This window comes from Aulonocara stuartgranti (genome assembly GCF_965226115.1).
Source record: "Aulonocara stuartgranti genome assembly, chromosome: 6".
NCBI classification, from domain to species: domain Eukaryota; kingdom Metazoa; phylum Chordata; class Actinopteri; order Cichliformes; family Cichlidae; genus Aulonocara; species Aulonocara stuartgranti.
Window position 1 is genome coordinate 17,276,987 of NC_138944.1, and position 18,185 is coordinate 17,295,171.

Here is an 18,185-nt window from a genome sequence, read left to right on the forward strand (position 1 = left end):
CCACACACGAAAAAAATTGTTGCCTTCACAGTTTTTTTCCCTTGTTCTTCAACATATAACGCACATACATGCACACACTGTCTTCATTTTAATTCACCACAAATTTGCTTGTGATCACAAATTGTGCCTATAATGTTGTATTGTATTGTCAGACTGGACATTCATCTGTAAATCCTCCACCAGTATAAAAACGCTTTAAAGTCTGCTTCTTGGGAAAACCTCATTGCCTTGTGGAAAACATTTGTTTTTCGGTTTGCTGGACTTGCTACAGGAATGGCAGGGCAACTGTAGATCCATGTTCTCGGTGTCACGTCACTCACTAGTTTTATTTTTTGACTTGTGTTGTTTATGGCTTCCATGCTGAAACACTATTGTCAGTCATCTGTCATTCTGGTGAACAGCACACGTAAACAGCATGGAGTTGTGCTTTGGCTACTCGCGCTGACAGCTTTGTTATGGACAAACAGAAGGACACATGACTTACGTGCAGATTTTTCAAAATAAAGTTAAAAGAAGCGAACTTCCAATCACCATAAACCATTTTAATCTCATAATCTAGCAGTTTGGTCATTGTGTTCATTTTATGCTACTTACTGGTGAGTTTGAGCATACACAAGTATGCTAAACCGAGAGCGGCAAAACATTTGAATGTGTTGAGAAATTGTGCTGACATAGAGCAGTCTTTGGAGCGCAGTAAGAGGATGTCAAATAAGGAACAGCAAACTAAAACACACTTTATTTCTGTCTCTTACAAGTGTGTCACAATGTCAGGGCGGAACCATCGGCCCTGCTTTTCAGACAATTAGAGCAGCGAGGACATTAAGAAACGGCAATGTCAAATCACCACTGCATGCAATGCATTTCTCTGCAGGCACTCTTAAGTTACCGTAACTGCACTGAGGCAAGGCTGATTATTTACATGTAAACTTCAGAGACTGACAAAATATTTGATTTTCATGCTTTTTTCTGACAGATCTTCCATTTTTATCCATTTGCTAAGAAGATTTTAAATTCCCCGGATTACCTTTATAAGCACGTGTAATCAGGGCCCTGTTCGTGTCTTTCTTCTTCTACTGTTTTAGTTGTATAATGTTTATTAAAGGATCATTGTTACCATATTTGGATATGAAGCTGGTTTGAGTGTTCTGTTAAGTTTCATGTCTCAGCCTTCCTCAAAGCACAGTTTGGTGTTTCACTAAATGACAGCTTCACAATCAACATTGCCAGAAAAGACAAAGAAGCTCTCAAACCTGCAAAATTCATTTAAAAAAATCCCTCTTTTTTTAAAAACTTATTCACACCTTTCTGCAATTGATCAAACACTTTTGATATCTCCGTCTCTGCCTGGCATTTAAACTCCCAGTGTTTACTGCCTTTTGGTGTCACCGCTCATCATTCGATGCTGCCACCATCCCTATCTGACTCTTGACCTTTCCCAGAATGCCTTGGGTAACCACAGAGGTCTTAGCACCAAAGCTTTCTTCACTGTCTGTGTCTCCATAGCAACTGGACGTTGCTGGGGAATTAACCAGGGCACTGATTGAGTCAGTTGAGTCTCTGTCTCTGTGGGCTAACGCCAAAGCGGGACGGGCTGACGCAGGCAGGGCAGAGTGGGATGGTGGCGGAGTGTCGCACTGAAAACGAGGGTTCAGTTTTTTGCCTGCCAAACCAGGAGCCATGCTCTCATCCTCCACATCATCCTCAGCCGAGTCCCTGCTCTTGTCTTGATCCTGGTCATTGAGCAGTGTGACCAGGAAGTTGATGTACTTCACGGCCAGGCGGAGGATTTCGTTCTTGCTGAGTTTCTTGTCAGGTGGGTGCGTGGGAATGAGTTTCCTCAGCTCCGAGAAAGCCCCGTTGACGTTCTGCTGTCGCCAGCGTTCACGGCTGTTGGTGAAGACGCGGCGGGCGAGTTTTTGGGGAGGGCCTGTTAAACACACATAAACACAGATTTAGTCTAAAAGGTGGTTTTTTTTTTTAACAAATCCTTCAAATCATCACCAACTTTTTTTTAAAATAACTTTGCTAACAAAAGGGGGAGGGGATTAATTAGACTTTGGAAGAATATTAAATATTTGTTATCCATTTTTAACGATTAGATTCCTCTGCAGGAGGTTTTGGGCCATGAGCTGGTTTTCAGTTCCAAAAAAAGTGGCATATGGTGCCAGGGGTATATTCCTATACCCATGGCAAGGCAAGGCAAGGCAAGGCAAGTTTATTTGTATAGCACAATTCAACAACAAGGTGATTCAAAGTGCTTTACAGAGACATTAGAAACAAGAACAAATAAAAAGCATGATTTAAAATTGATTAAAACAAGCAAATAAACTAACTAACTAATTAACAAACAAACAAACAAACAACAGTATATAAAATCAAAACAGATAAAATCAGGCAGGATATAATGGCAGGATATAGAAAAGCACTGAGAGATGGACTAGCAAATTGTGGAAGTATGTTTTTCTCACAGGATGTGATGGCAGTGAAAAAAAGTACATAACATTGCCACATACTCTTTAAATAGTTTGAATATATGCCTTCATCTCCAAAATGTGGACATCAATTTCCCCAAATTACAGTTCAAAGCATTCAAACAATAATTATCTCCATAATAGTGTCGGATGTACACACAGAAACTCACATTCATTCATCTCCATCTCAAAGTGCGAGGAGGGTCTCCTCTTGATGCGGTTGTTGCTGATGACACCATAGCTTCCTCCTGAAGAACCCAGGTACGAACTAGAAACACAAACACTATGTGAATCATTTGTGGGATCGTATTTACAGTCAAACAAGTAAAAATAAGCTACATATAAATAAAAACAAGACACATATAAGGTTGTTTTGGCATTTCGTCCTCCTTCCTATAGCAACTGAATAGGGAGAAATCATAAAGAGTGGCTAAAGAAAGCAGGAACATGGTGGAAGTCATTAATGGAGGTGTGAATGTGAGTGGTGGCGTTGATTGAGTGTGCATGCAGAGTTTTAACCCAATCTCATTAAGCTTGGTTACTAGCTGATTCTACTTCAGGGGGGATGAAATAGATCAATGCTTCCTGCTACAAACAAACCAGAGAGGAAAGGGGAGAGAAGCTTATTCCCAGACCTCCATGACAGATGGGGAAGCCACAGATATATCCACTGTGCAAAAAAAGTCCCACTTTTTCCACTCTTCTGTGAGAAAACTGTGTAGAAAATGCCGTTTGGAGTAGAGAATAGAGGAACAGTAGGAGGGCTTTGATAAAGACTGCAAATTAATGCCTTTCTTCACAGGAGTAAAAGAAGAGCTGCCAGTTGCTCGGGCCCAAAAAGAGCTTTAAGAGTTCTGGTTTGCTTCCTTTTGTCAGTTTAAGGATTAAAATTAGCTGTAATTAAAACTGGATGTATAGTTTAGAAAAGTGGTATATTCAAGTAAAGGTTTTTTACTTGGCTGCTAAATGCACACACACAAACACGCACACACACACACAAAGAAAAAAAACATTCACTGATTCAATTTGTGTTCGGTAACCAAAAGGTCTGCTGGGTAAATTTAGCGTGAGAAATGTGAGGTCCCTTCAAAACAGCACACATCCTGCTGTCATTTTCACATAACAGCGCAGCACAGCGGCTATTAATCATGATGGGAAGTCGAGAAATCCGAGCAGTTGAGGTTTTATCTGAAACTTGGCATTGCAGCGAGAAAAGTGGCATCATCCTCGATAGCAGCATGTCAGGAAGCTGTACTGTAGTGAGTTTTATAGTTTAGTTGTCCGCATCTGTTTGCAGGCTTTTTCGAAAGGAAGTCAATGAGTGTGCGATACTTTATTTTACATAATGTTCCAATTTATGCGATGGTTATTTTACATAGTTTATAACTTTTTCATTTTACCTCTAGAATTATTTGCTTCCAATGAAACAAATTCATTCAATAAACATATTCATGCACTGCACTGATCATTTTAACCACACTGTCAGCAAATGTTGCAGTTTTTAATCGAGCAGATAAAAGGTAGCATTACAAATATGCATTTTTCTTCTTCTTCTTTTTTTTTTTTTTTTTTTTACCTTGCATCAATCTTTTTTTTGTTGTGGATACTTTAGCTTTACTTGCTTTAGCCTTCAAATATATTAATTTGAAGTCAAAAGTAGGGCCTTATCTAATGTTTGGATTACTCCAAAAGTAATTTAAAGGATTCTTTTCTTTTAAAAAACAACAACAACAACAACAAACAACCAACATAATCCTGCTCAACGTTTGGAGTAGATATAGGAATTTTTGAATTGAAAGGTTTCTTTGATTGCATAATTGCAGTCTATCTTCAGAAATTAGTGTCAAATTGAAAAAGGAAAATTGGGAGACATGATCCAGATGTTCCCCCAAAAATATCGTATACTAATCTGCATAAAGATCCAGACTCACTTTAATCATGGTGTAGCAGCACTCAGACTGCTCTTGTTTCAAGACGTTATAAGTGACTCACACTGTGTATGAATGAATTCAAATTTGTATAATCTCACCTAGTGAAGAAGGGGTGACCAGACAGGTACTGATGAGGCAACAGGGGCCCTGAAGAAGCAGCTGTGGGACCTACGGGACCTCCAGTAGATCCAGAAGCTCCGGGGCTGACCACAGGTAAACAGTTCAAATGGCCGCGGCGAATGTCTCCATGTGGCCCATGTAGGAGATTGGGAATTGGGTGGAGGGCAGTCAAAGGGGTATTTGGGAGTGGCAGTGGGGGCTTGCTGTGGCCAAGGCTGATAACTGGAATGTGAGGAGGAAGAGGAGAGGATGATGAGGATGAAGGGAAGGCAGCTGTGGAGGTTGGAGGGGGAAGAGGGCACGGGGAAGTCTTTGCTGGTGCCGGGAGGAGTGGAGGTGGCGAGGAAAGAGTTGGAGACCCGTTGGCTGAAGCAGCAGGAGCAGTGGTGCTCTTTGGCCCCCCTAGTTTTTCCTCGTCCTCTTCTTCCTCCGTTTCCATGGCAATGGGCTCAGGTGCAGCAGTTGTATCTGCTTGGTGATTGGTTAACACTGTGTTTGGGGTGATGAGGGCTTGTGTCGAGCCAGGAGTAGGGACATCCGTGTGTCCCTTGTGCCCTGTCTTGTTAGTGGGTTGTGGGCTGCCGATAGCATCCAAGGATGCTGACTGCTGGCTGTAGAGAGGGCTGCTATGCTCCATGGATGCACACGATGGTGAGGAGGCAGAGGATGAAGAAGAGGAGGAGGGGCGAGGTATGTCGTGGGGTGAGGCAGGCGGGCCAGTGGAGTTCAGCTTCTCCATCATGGTGGTGAAGTCTCTGAAGGAAACTCTGTCAAGGTGTCGCTCTTCTCAGCTGCCCAGCGTGCGTGCTGCAAGTCTGTGTCTCGTCCCTGTGGTGTTTTACACGAGAGTCAATAATGTGTTTATATTCCGGCACACGCAGCTAGTCCTACAGGGCCTTAAAAATTTCTCCTGGCCTGGAGTCTTTTAACCCTTTATTTACTTTTCCTTTGTTCTACTTTTCTACAGATTTTTCAATATTTTAGCATTTCTACATACATGCATGAATTGTCCTTATTTCTCAGCATACAAGTCTTTTAACATCAGTTCAGTTTTATTTAGATTTTACAATATTATTAATTATTTCATGAATCTTCACAGTGACACCTGCTGTTACACGCTTAGGAGGTTTTCATACAGCCTTATTACTCATGATGGCTGTTGCACAACTGTAATATAATGTAACAGAATATTGCACAATGTTCCAGTAAAGCAAATTAATTAATTTCCATGTTCAATTTAAATTAAACGTAGTTGGATAGAATTTGCAAACTTAAATAAGGGGCTAATGCTGTGATTAAGTCTCTGGCTCCAGCATATAAAGGAGGTGGCTCTTGCAGTTTGATGTGATGGGGAAGTCTGGTTTTTTTGTGTTGTTTTTTTTTTTTTTACTGTACATCCCGAGTAGCAAATTCTTTTTTGGTTTTGAACGAGTCTCTAGTGGCTTCTCTTAATAAGTCTATCCGTCTATCTGTCTGTCCACATGTATTTTGAGGATATGAGTCAAAATCCTTTTACGGACCCCAAAAGTCCCAGAACGCTGACGATTGGATTGATATCAAAGAGTCTGTTGAACAAAACAAAGGGAAAAATGGACTCAGGATATATATTTGATGTATGTTTAGCAAAGACTATAAGATATGAAAATGTGCTTAAAGGTCAGTTTGCACACGTGCAGTGCAACAGTTTCTGATAAGCTGATGCATGGCTTAAAATCTGGATTCAGTTCATCAGAAATTTATTTCAATTGTAAATTTAGAAGTTTGATGCAATTTTAAAATGTTGACATATGGAGTAAATTCATTCTTGTACTTTACAAATTGCTGCTCGTTAGTCTGTCTTGCAAAGCTTACAGCTCATGATTTTTCAGGTTTTGCAATCGCAATTGTTCCTGTTTTCTTTTCTGGTGGTCATGACTTTATTTTGGACAGTTCCGTCTTTCGCAGTGATGTGTAGGAATGACATTTGCAGCTAATTCTTTATAAATATATATTTTTTGCAGCATATCCCCAGCAGTTTGTTAACCATTGTATTGATTTTTAAATGTAAGGCCCAGCATGTTTACTTTTGAAGCACACATTTTAAAGAGGATTCGTTTTTGTAGTGAAAGACACAAAGCAATGCTTTCAGAAGTCCCCTCATTTTTTTGGTTCAATTTACAATTGTGACAAAAATGTTATTAACTCTTAAAGTTTTTTTTTAAATTTTTGTTCAATATCTTTCTTTCTGGTAAGGCCACTTGTTATTTTCCTATATTGCTCGAGTAGCCAAACAGAGTGTATTATATTTTTACATAAATAAATAGATAACTGGGGGTAAAATGTTATAATTTAAATTAGGACAGAAATCAGAAATCCTATGTTTTCAAACAGTTAACTAGAATATATTGTCAATAATAGAAATATAATACATTATTAATATTTTTTAATGAATAGATACATGATGTATTGGACATCATGTATGTGTATTGTGCTATTATTACTAGTATTTAAATAAGCATTACTTCCTGCAAACTATTTGCGTACAATTTGAACAATAAGTAAGACAATAGGTAACCTTTAATACTTACATATACATTATGACATCCACTGTGGCTCGTGAGTATGGCGTACAAAATCCCTCAGAGTTCGAGTGATCGGAGAACGCACATGTATCTGCTCAGTGTTTAGCGTCCTCTCCCTCCTCCTTTAAGTCGCTCACACTCCACTGCAGCCTGTCAGCGTCTGTCTGTCAACTTATGAGGTCAGAATTGGAGCCACGCTGTCTGATACCACTGCTCATATTCTTAAACATTTATAAATAATTATAAATATTCAAAGAAAAAAACATTTACAAAGAGAAGAAGTCAGAGCGAGGCCAAGCGACTGGGAAACATAGATGTATGGTTTTTTTGATTGGAAGTTGCTCCTTTGAACGAAGACACACTCAAAACGTGGAGATGGAAGGTGCGGGTCTCCACCATCACCCCCTGCCCATATGTCAATCTCGTCTCTCTCCCTCTCTCTGTCTGTCTTTCTCTATCTTTCACCGTCCTGCCTGTCCTTTCCCTCGCTCAATCTCTTCGCCAAGAAGACACAATGCTGTCGCTGGTTGCCAGAGTTCTGGTACTGGCAAATGTGAGGTGGGAGAGAGAGTGAGAGAGAGGGGGGGGGGGGGAGAGGAGGGGGGGGGGAGAGAGTGAGAGAGAGAGAGCGAGAGGGAACCGTGTTGCAAGGAGAGTTTTCCGCTCCCTGCTGGACAAAAGGATGTGCTAGTACAATATGGTGGCTGCTGATAAGAGCCTCAAAAGCTGCCTGTGGCCTGTAGATAAGGAACCTTCACCACCCCTCTTCCTCTACCACCAATACCAGCACACACACACGAATCAGCAGGTTCACGCCTACATGCATGTACGCACACATACACACGGCACTGGACTGGTCAGTCCCAAACTTTGAAGGGATCTGGATCATTTCCAAGAAAATATTTGCAGCTGCACTTATATAACAATATATTAAAGAGACAATGTGGCTGCTGCTCATTCATGCACGTGCTTTCACAAATATGCCTGTATGTTTTAACGCACACATACATCGCATGCATGCACAACATGGCCACTTGGGATATCTTTGTTTAAAATATCAGCCCTTAAAGCTCGTTGTCACATTCTGATTAGCACAAAAGCCCTCAAATGATGGGCGTTTAGAGCAGACAAACAAGTTCTGTTTGCTGGATTTAGACCACATTTGAATGACTGAATGAGGAAATTAAACAAACGGGTATCTGAAATTAACAACTTATTTCAGTTGAAAAAGATAAATGTCTCACTACGATCAAAGGTCAAGCAGTGATCATTAGAAAGGTCATCTCTTCAAAGTTGGTTGTATATACTTTGAATGTGTCATATGTTTGAATAAGGCTTTCACGATTATCTTGGCTCGACAACAGAGTAAATGGCAAAATAATTGACAGGGTGCTGAAAAACATCGTTAATCACCTTAATCTTCACTGGTATAGATGTTACCTACACAAATGCTCTGAGATTTTTGGTCTGTGTTGTTTTTACTATGACATCAGAGCACACCTGTGCCGCCGCCGACCGATAGATAAGTCATCATCACGGCAATTTTCCTCTCCAAGAGCTCCCAAACTTCCTTCCTCAATTTGTCTCTCACCCTTTCTCCTCTTCGCTTGTCCATTCCCGTCCAATTCTGCCCAAACTCCCTCTCTCTCTTTCAACCTCAGGGTCAGCACTTCTTTTACATTGCCTCAGTCATTTCCTTCTTAGACAGACTGAAACACAAACATTATAAAAAGGCTTTACAGTTACCTGACCTTCAAGGTCCTGGGAAGGAAAAGTGTTTGCTGAACAATTGCTCAGCAAATCTGTCACCACCTTCATCATCATCATTTTATTAGTTGTATTTTTTTTCCCTTTTCACCGTAATCACCTTAAACATCATCGTCGTCATCGCTATAAGCAACTGCTGCATGTGAATATGTCAAACTAACAATAGGCCTACAGAATCAGAGTACAGACGGTGTCGTCTGCTGGTCCTGGTCGTCACACTTTTTTGCTTCCACAGCTGTGGTTCCAGTTGATCACTCTCTGTGTGCTAGAATAACGCGGTGGCACCGTTGCGCCTGCAGATGCTGCATAAATTTGCGTGTAACATATAAAAAGCTACACAGGGGACAGACAGAAATCCTTTGGGATTAGCTTTTTCCTGTGCTTTACAGTATGTGTTCCTGTCACACAGTTGTATTGTTAATAACGTTTTGGTTCATTAAAGATGTTCACTTTGCTTCCGCTTCATTTAGAGATTATTTTAAAATAAGATACAAACAAATGATAATGCGCATAGTTTCGCTTTTTGACTGATTGTCGTGTTTAGAAATTTTAAAAGTCGGGACGGGTAAAGGGGTAAAAGAAGTTGGAACGAGAGGGCGTGGGGCGGGTTTAGAAATGAGAAAATTCTAAATTAAAAAGTTAAAAGGTTAGAAATGGATAGATAAACATGAAAGTTTTATATCCCCATGTGTTACCATGTCTTTACATTAATTTACTCATTTATTTACTGCAGTGAAAGCACGCTTCAAGTCTGGATAAAAGGCACTTTACATAAAAGTAAGAGAAATTTGTATATGATACAACACTGTGTCACATAGTGAGTAACGAATCATTTTACAGTTCGGATTTCCCCTTCTTCAGGTAAAACCCTTCTCAGACAGTCACAGTTTTCTCGGGACCAGACTGTCTTATTTAAAGCCCCATGTGAACACTCAAACTGTAAATGGGGAATAATAATAGAAACAAACGATAACAGCCAGCTTCCGCTTTTCCCTTGAGTGAGGAAGAAATCAAGAGATGATTGTTTTAATCTCAGCGCGGTGCCTGTCACACCCTCCTCCTGGCTACCTTAAAATACCCCGCTCAATAAAAAGAGCATCAATAGGGGAACCTCTGTGTGTGTGTGTGTGTGTGTGTGTGTGTGTGTGTGTGTGTGTGTGTGTGAATGCACCTGCAGAAACACTGATCTCATCTGGGCAAAGAGTTGAAAATGAAAATGTTTTAAACGAAAAGCTTTGGATCCAGTAGAAAATAGGCCCCATCAGCAGCATTCAAAACTGCCAAAATCTAGATCCATCTGTTATTATTTTTAAAATTTTATTTAATGTATTTATTTATTCACTTATTTATTTATTATTTTAGTTATTTCGTTTTCTATGCTGGTCATTTGTAAGAAATGTTTTTATAAATTGGTACGGGCAGTTGAACACAACAAGCCATTTAAACAAAGCCGACCTTTAAGGAGAAATGAGGCCACTGTCATCATCACGATGACCACAAAAGAGTTTTCAGATAGCAGGTGTGCATTGCTACACTGGTATAAAGCACATATACAGTATACGTATACTTTATTAGGTATACCTTGCTAGTACTGGGTTGGACCCCCCTTTGGCTTCAGAACATTAGTCATTAAGGGTGTGGCATGTGGTGTTTAGAAAAAGCTGAGTTGGCACATGAAGATATCCTACACGCCGTTACACCACTACTAACACCTTGAACTGTTGCTACAAGGTGTTTGTGCCAAATTATGACCAGGCCATGTTTTTCCAGTCTTCTTTTGTCCACGTTTGGTGATACCGCATGAAGCCTCAGCATGCTCAGTTTCCTGTACTTGGCTAACAGGAGTGGCCAGTCTCTGTAAACTCTAGAGATGGATGTTTGGGAAAATCCCAATAAATCAGAGGTTTCTCAAATACTCAGATCAGATCTGAGCGACAAACATGCCACATTCAGAGTCACTTAAATCACCTTTCGTCCCAAACTGATGTTCAGTTTGAACCTTATCAGGTCATCTACATGCCCAAATGCATTGAGTTGCTGCCATGTGGTTGGCTGATTAGATATTTGTGTTTACATGGAGATAAACAGGTGTACCCCATAAAGTGGCCAGTGAATGTATGTACATGTTTGGAATAAACTGCAGTACAGTCTGTTCTTTTCAACCCAACAAACAAGCAAGATCACTTTTTTAACCCCTTTTTATTAGGCCTTCGTGGATCTTGAGAATAATATGCCAGAAAACAGAAACAGGCTCAAAGCTATTGTGACTCATTAGTGCAGTTAGAGAAGCACATATCCTAGCTTGCCTGGTAGAGTGCTTCACCACCTAGCCCTGCGGGTGAGTCTCTCCAGAATTGATTTTTCTCAAAGATGAATTTTACTGTGCCTTTGCCTGGTGTAACATGCCTTTAGAAGTGCGTGTGTGTGTGTGTGCGCACGCGCGCGTGTATGTGTGTGTGTGTGTGTGGCCTTGTGACTATGAAGTTACTTCTAGCAGCACAGTAAATATTATTTTCCTTATTTTTTGTCATTATGTCATTACTGCTTTTAATTTGACAGACATCTATCTATCATCTGTGATAATGTTCATGTATTTCCCATTATCAGATTAAAATAAACTTGGAGAACTTACAGTGAGCACATGCACATAAATCAGAAAACGCATACACACTCCCCAAAGTGGGCTCCATGGCCACATTTCCTCCGCGTCATGTAAACACTATTGTGTACCCGGTGATAGGGATCACTGGAACCTAATTGTTTGAGGCAATATTCGCAGTGCATTTCATGGAGAAAGTGACAAACAATGCTGTGAGCGCTGGTCGGGACAGACGCCTCTCTTCTCCTCCTGCTCCGCGACAGATGTCGACTGTGTTTATTTTTCCTGATTGTCCTGGAGACAGGCCATCCAGCCACAGGACACAGCAAGGAGGGTTTTAGTTTAGTTAGATATTCAGCACAAAGGAGGAGGATGGGGTTGCATTGCCAGCCTTGAACCTGATCTCTTCCCCCCACACAGCACGGTGTACACCTGATCATCTCCATCAGGACTCAACCTTAGGTATTGGAGGGATCAAGCTACAGGAAAAATAGGAAAGGATTTCAATTCTGTAAACATGAACAAACATTAGAAGATAACACCATTGTAGATGAAAAAGATCAAAAACAGGATAATTTTCTTCTGAAGAATAATGAAAAGGATATTTTTTTTTGTGAGTCAAGAGGAAAAAACGGGAGTGCGTGCATCATTTCACATAATTACTGAGTAATCTCATAATTTCATAATGTTTTGTGATTTACTTCCTGAAAGTTTGTTCTCTATTACCAGCTTTCCTTTTTGCTGAGATCCACCAGTATATTTTAATTCTTACTCCCAAATCCTACACAGAACCTCTGTCTGCTATCTCCTTGTACAGGATTGGAAATTCAGCAACTAAACTCAGCACATGGGTACCTCTTAGGACCCAAAAGGTTCTTATCTTTATCACTGATTATGTCATCATTATTTTGCTTAGCAACAACCTACAAACAGGTTAAAATGACCTGTTGTGCTCCCATAGCACCTTGTAAATTGTATCATTTTAATTTCAGGACAGTAAAATAATATATTTTTTAAAGCCACAAAACTTAAATTATGCATGATATATCCTGATGTCATCATGTTGCCGAGCAACAGGCTAAAATCAAGGACCAAACAAAACAGCATGGACTTGTACTATTTGACAAAATAAGCAGGCAGATACATTATAACTAAATTAAATATAATGGCTTTTTAAATTAATTGCAAACATTTATTTTATGGCAATTTGAAGCCTAGTTAAAAATATTTTATTTTATTCAGCAGTACCTTTACAGCCCACAAGAGGGCTCTGAGTTTTGGAAAAACAGCCATTAAATTATAGCAGTAGTTTTATTTTCATTTCATTTTAATTCATTTTATAATGAATGACAGAATTCGACATAGATTTAGAAATCACTGCAGAGGTAGTTAAACCTCAGCATGTATGATCCATTTTAATGATGGGTGGTCTACAGAGATTTGATAAGCTCAGGACTTTGATTTTTCATTTTCGGTCTACTTGTAAAATAACTGACTCAAGTCACACCTTTTATCAGACAAGTTATCAGATTTCACGCTTGTCCATGTGAAGCGCCTGGAGGCTTGAAACACACCTTTAAACAGACGGTAAAATCAGTGGAGTTCCCCTTTAATTTTTGGAAACGCAGTGATTCGTGAGATTAGTTTCCCTCGTGCGTCTAATCTAATACAGATCAAAAAATCTGATCAAAACTCATCCTAAATCGGTTGCAGTGATGCTCTGTGAAACTGTTGCTCGTTCAAAAGCACAACATAACCTTAGAAATTAGATCAGTGAGGAGTCTCGTTTTTCTCTCCTATCTGTATAAAGTTCATGGTGATTCTGATTACAGTAACGGCACCTTGTACAGTGTCAGCCACATGTCGACGGTCACACATCGCTCCGTTCCCAGGATGCACCTGGCCACAAGCAAGCAGGCGGACGTGAGGGACAGCTGTTTCCTGTGCATGCTTCCTGGTTTGGCAGAGAAAAAAAAGGGGGGGGGGGGCTTTAGTGGTGGGAGGGAGTTGGGGTACAGAGTTGGGCAATGGGGTAAATTTGTGTTTTTGCTGAGGGATTTTTCAAACAAGAAATATCTGCCACAGGTGTGAGGGTAAAGAAGGGTGTCACACATATAGAGTATATGCTACAACAACACGATCTCATAAAAGAAAAATAAGAAGTCACGGGGATCGTGGGAGAAATGTTCCTTTATTGTCTCCAGTCTTTGACTCCCCCACCCCAGGGGGAGAGCGTGGTTGGCCACCTAATCAGAGCATAATGGTCTCAATCAATAGTTTCCTTGATTGCACACGTACTGTACATTCCACATCAACAGCGCACAAACAGGGCTGTGTTTTCATGCGAGGTGCTTAAATCAAGGAAGCCTGCGACAGTGTTTCATTACATGATTATGCTGCTGTTCAAATCAATACCATGTTTTTCAATATTTCCATGGAAATAAATAACTTCAGTGAATAAGTTCAGTCAATAGGTTATTCTGAGCATAACAAGGCAAATATCTGACCAATCAGTGCAGTTAATTGGACAAAATCTGTTAATAACACTTTTCTGTTTGTCTCCTGTAAAGTCTGGATGGACGTTTTATATTTCTGAACTAAAGGAATAAAGACTAATCATTATGATGCTTTTGCAAACATGGCTAGAAAAATAAAAACCCAGTAGATGTTGCAGCATGAAACCTGTAACTAAGTATAGTTGTATTAAGTGTCCGTGAGCACGCATCGTTGAGCCTATTTAGACGTTTTTTTCCAGACTTTAAAATCGGTTTTGTGACATTCAGGAAAGACGAGCGTGAGATGAGGTGACACAGTGGAAAGACGGTCCAGCGACACTCGCTGTGTGGACCTGTCTGACTCATTTGACCCTGAGGCCGCCCGCTGACCTTTGACTCTAAGGCGTCATTACGTGCGGAACTTTACGAGAGCACTGCGGCTTTTCAAACAGCCAGCTCACATCCACTTCCACTTTTGGCAACAGAATTACAAATATTTCTACACGAGATGAGCTCTGACAATAGCCTTTGTAAGTGTGTGTATATATGAATGGATGAGTTTCTGTTTGATTCTCTGGGCCTCGGTGCCAAAACTGTATGTGTCTAAACGAGCATATGTGGACGGCCGAGGTTGCGATTGCCACTCGGCACACGTACGGTGCGTGTGTCTGTGTCTGAGTGCGTGTGTCCTTTGGATCGTGATGTGTGGAACAACAGCGTATTGTGTCTTCCTCTCTCATATTTCTCATCATCAGCACTGCCGGTGTCTAAATTCCACTGGTGTGTTCACAGCGTGACGGAGGGACTCAGCCCTGTTGTCAACCCCCATCCTGCAAAAATAGGAAACACAGCATCACTTTTCCACTTTCTCCCTCACTTTTCACCACTAATTCAAAATATATGTCTTCCTGTTTGGAGCTCTCACACTCTGGACTTGGTTGTTTGTATTGGAGAAAGGGTGCAGTTTTGCACATACTCTGTGCTGCTTTTTAAGCACAGAGTGTGAGCAGCCATTGGGGAAACACCTCCATTACTCTGACACATTAACTGTAGATGTTTATGCCTTTCGCCCCTGTATTTGTCAATATGATTTACTCATTATGTGATATAACTGCATCAGACACCTGTGATAATGACCTACAGTATTGGTCAGAACTGAATCAGTCTTACACACAGCTTTTTCATTTTCACAAGGCTTATTTCGCCTTCTTGCTAAGCATTGTAAGATTTTGGGTGCTGAACAGGCCTGCCAGCAGTCCAGACCTTTCACCAACTGAAGACATTTGCAGCACCATAAAACATGACAGAGAAGAGCTGGGACTATGCGAAAGGGTGAAGTGCTGCAGTAAAGTTGCAATGGTCCTATCTTTTATACAGTCTATGGTTCACTCTACTAAGATGTGATTATTTCCAAGCTCCAATTAGTTTTAGTTAGCTGAAGCTAAACCAGAAGTTAAAACGAGATGGTGAAAAACATTTTTAGTTAATGTTACGACTGTTGTTGTAATGTTGTCTCATATGTAAATCTGAGTGCTCAGGTGCCTTTCCTTGATTGGTGCATCCATGGGACGGACCATACAGATTGGCTAATGACCTGGAGACAACATATAAGATGACACTGCCATGGACCTCAACCAGCAGGCTTTGTGTTACCTGTTTCTTTATACAGGAGCATGTAGGGGTGGACTGCCTTTTTATTTGATTACCCTTTTCTCATGTTTTTGTTAGTTAGGGACATTTTGGGGGACGTTATTCTCTTACTTGTTAAACACATGCTCCCATCCACTCTCTTGGTCCAGAAGCTCCATAATCCAAGTGTCCCAACTCAGGTCTGATGGCTTTTTTTCAGTGGTGTTTTTAACCTCTTGGGAACTTTCACTACATTCCTTACTTGATGCAGAAAGAAGAAACGAGTCAGGGATGCATAGCAAGCACAACAAGACACCAGCAGCCCAGACCTTTCACCAACTGAAGACATTTGCAGCACCATAAAACATGACAGAGAAGAGCTGGGACTATGTGAAAGGGTGAAGTGCTGCAGTAAAGTTGCAATGGTCCTATCTTTTATACAGTCTATGGTTCACTCTATTCGATTACCCTTTTCTCATGTTTTTGTTAGTTAGGGAGATAAGACATTGTTATTTGGTTTTATTCTTTTCATAAATAAGTTTTGTACATCCTTTAGATACGGTCCCTTTTGTTTGTTGTTTTGGGGTCCACCCCGAAGCTGTAGTTCATTGAAAAAGGATCCTTTATCATTTTTTGTTTTATTTATTTAATTTTATTTTTCTCCTTGTTACTATGTGGAGTGGTATATTCTGATTGTAAATTTGTTGTTTGGTTTGGGTTAGGACCGGAGAGAAATGTTAATATTAGTTTGTTCCCTGATTTTTGGTGCCCACTTGTAATATAAGTTGGATTGTAGATAGGGGGCAGGGTTTAATAAGAATATTTTCTTCTTCCTGCTCCTTTTCACACATGGTTGTAGTGCTTTATTGATAAAGTGTGGTTGGTTTGTTTGATCTGTTGTACCAAGTGTGAAATAAATAAATAAATGAAATGAAATAGTTCGTTCCTTTCCTTTGTTAGAATTCAATCACTGTGAAAAAAAATCACCATCAAAATTGTACTGGTTGTGTGATGTGCTGCTTAGGGTCAGACAGGGGTGGATCACCCTTATATTATGGTCTGGCCACCCTTAGACAGGCCATAACACTAACTAAAATGAAAATTAAAACTAGACTTATAACTGGCTGGCTGGTGTCCTTACCAGTGTCCTTGGGTCTGAACTGTGGGCTCCTCTTTCCAGGTGTTCGTACTGCCTGAGTGGCACCAAGATGTGCTGTCTTGCCTCTTTTGGGTTTTCTGCATGTTTCTGGCTCAACATGCAAGTATCCACTTCTTGACGTTCGCTGTTGGTTGCAGCCACTTGAGGTTTTTGGGCTCATTTGGGTTCTCAACACTGGGCGACTTTGATGGGAGTGAAAGCATCCTCACAACATAAATCACCACACTACCTGCTTTTGTTTCAGGTTTTTTCTTTATCCTTGTTAACATGTTTGGGTACTGGGTTTACCTCTAATGCATTTTGTGCTCCAAAAGCTGTTATTTTGTGCAGCTGTGCTCCAAAAGCTGTTAGCATGACCTTTCTTATCATTAGATTGTGCCACACCAGCACCTGAGAGAAAAGCTTTGAGTTTGATTTTGTGTTTGTGTTTTGCAGGCACTCAGGAGAATAAGTCATGATGTTTCTTGTGTTTGTCATGTTAGTATCTCAGTGCTTGTCAATCACCAGTCAACAGTGTCACCACTGTGAACAACATCCTGCGACTGTTTGAGCCAAAACCTTCGAGAAGTCCCTGCAGCTGCTTCAAAACTCATCACTGAGCTCGATCTCTCTTTTAACACGCTGGAGACAACAATGAAAGATGACTTTCTTTCATATGCTGCTTTGAGGGCTTTGTTCGTGAACAACAACAGAATCAAAACCATCCATGAAGAGACATTTCACCCGCTGATTAATTTGGAGAAACTGGACTTCCACAAACCAGTTGGAGACTTTGTCTTCTGGATGGTTTCAGAACCTGATTTCTCTCCACTATTTCAATCTTTTGGGAAACAAATATACAACACTGGGTCCGGTTGTTGTTAACTGATCTTGACTTTGTTGATTAAACGTTGCAAACCGGCCTTCAGTGTGTCCTGTACATGAGGTCATTTAGTACACCACAGCACGGTGAGTTTTTTGAGCTGATGAAGTTCAGCCAAAACAGGAAACATGCAGCAGGAGACAGTAACTTGTTAAAATGTTATAAAAGGTACAATTAAAGATTTTCACCCTACAGGGTTGTCAATGATCCAAGGATAAATGTCTAATTTGGTCAAAAGTTTATAAGCCATTTCTGGAGAGACTGCAGTGGAAATGTTGTCACTTTTGGACTTTGCTACCTGCAGCTAAACATTTGCAGCTAAATCATTTATTTAAAAGCAGAAGCTGCAACTGATCGAGTGAATGTTTGTCTGAAAACTTAAACTGAACTCCAAGCGTACCATTGCTCCAGCTTACCATCTTTACCTGAGTGAATCAGTTTGTTGAACAATCTAAATGATTCAGAAACTTCTGTGACATCAACTTAACTAAGGCTCATTACAAATTTCACAAAACACTGCTGAATACTTTTAATATTTTTTTTATTAGTTATTTTTGTTTTGTTGTTATTTTGATTTTAATAAAACAAAAT

At 40.3% G+C, this 18,185-nt stretch overlaps 1 protein-coding gene across 4 annotated transcripts; it reads right to left on the reverse strand.

Annotated features, from left to right (window-relative positions):
• Positions 1-709: 709 nt before the first annotated feature.
• Positions 710-7,641, reverse strand: lyl1 (LYL1 basic helix-loop-helix family member). 4 transcript variants are annotated; one of them, XM_082536048.1, is made up of 5 exons: positions 7,354-7,641; positions 7,090-7,243; positions 4,501-5,350; positions 2,642-2,739; positions 710-1,927 (listed from the first exon to the last, which is right to left on the reverse strand). In XM_082536048.1, exons 3-5 carry the CDS (start codon positions 5,262-5,264, stop codon positions 1,383-1,385), a joined length of 1,407 nt encoding a protein of 468 aa, XP_082392174.1. In that variant the 5' UTR covers positions 5,265-5,350; positions 7,090-7,243; positions 7,354-7,641; the 3' UTR covers positions 710-1,382. The 4 variants fall into 4 exon arrangements, with proteins under 4 accessions (XP_082392174.1, XP_082392173.1, XP_082392172.1 ...); XM_082536047.1 differs by having other exon boundaries at positions 7,090-7,247; XM_082536046.1 differs by having other exon boundaries at positions 7,090-7,254.
• Positions 7,642-18,185: the final 10,544 nt, after the last annotated feature.

What these genes read in the sequence shown, in the direction of transcription:
- lyl1 (XM_082536048.1), bottom strand. Translation starts at nt 5,264, where the DNA reads ATGATGGAGAAGCTGAACTCCACTGGCCCGCCTGCCTCACCCCACGAC. An exon ending in GGTCACCCCTTCTTCACTAG is followed by an intron (nt 2,740 to 4,500) that starts GTGAGATTATAC and finishes TTGTGTTTCTAG; the next exon opens with TTCGTACCTGGGTTCTTCAG. An exon ending in TGAGATGGAGATGAATGAAT is followed by an intron (nt 1,928 to 2,641) that starts GTGAGTTTCTGT and finishes TGTGTTTAACAG; the next exon opens with GCCCTCCCCAAAAACTCGCC.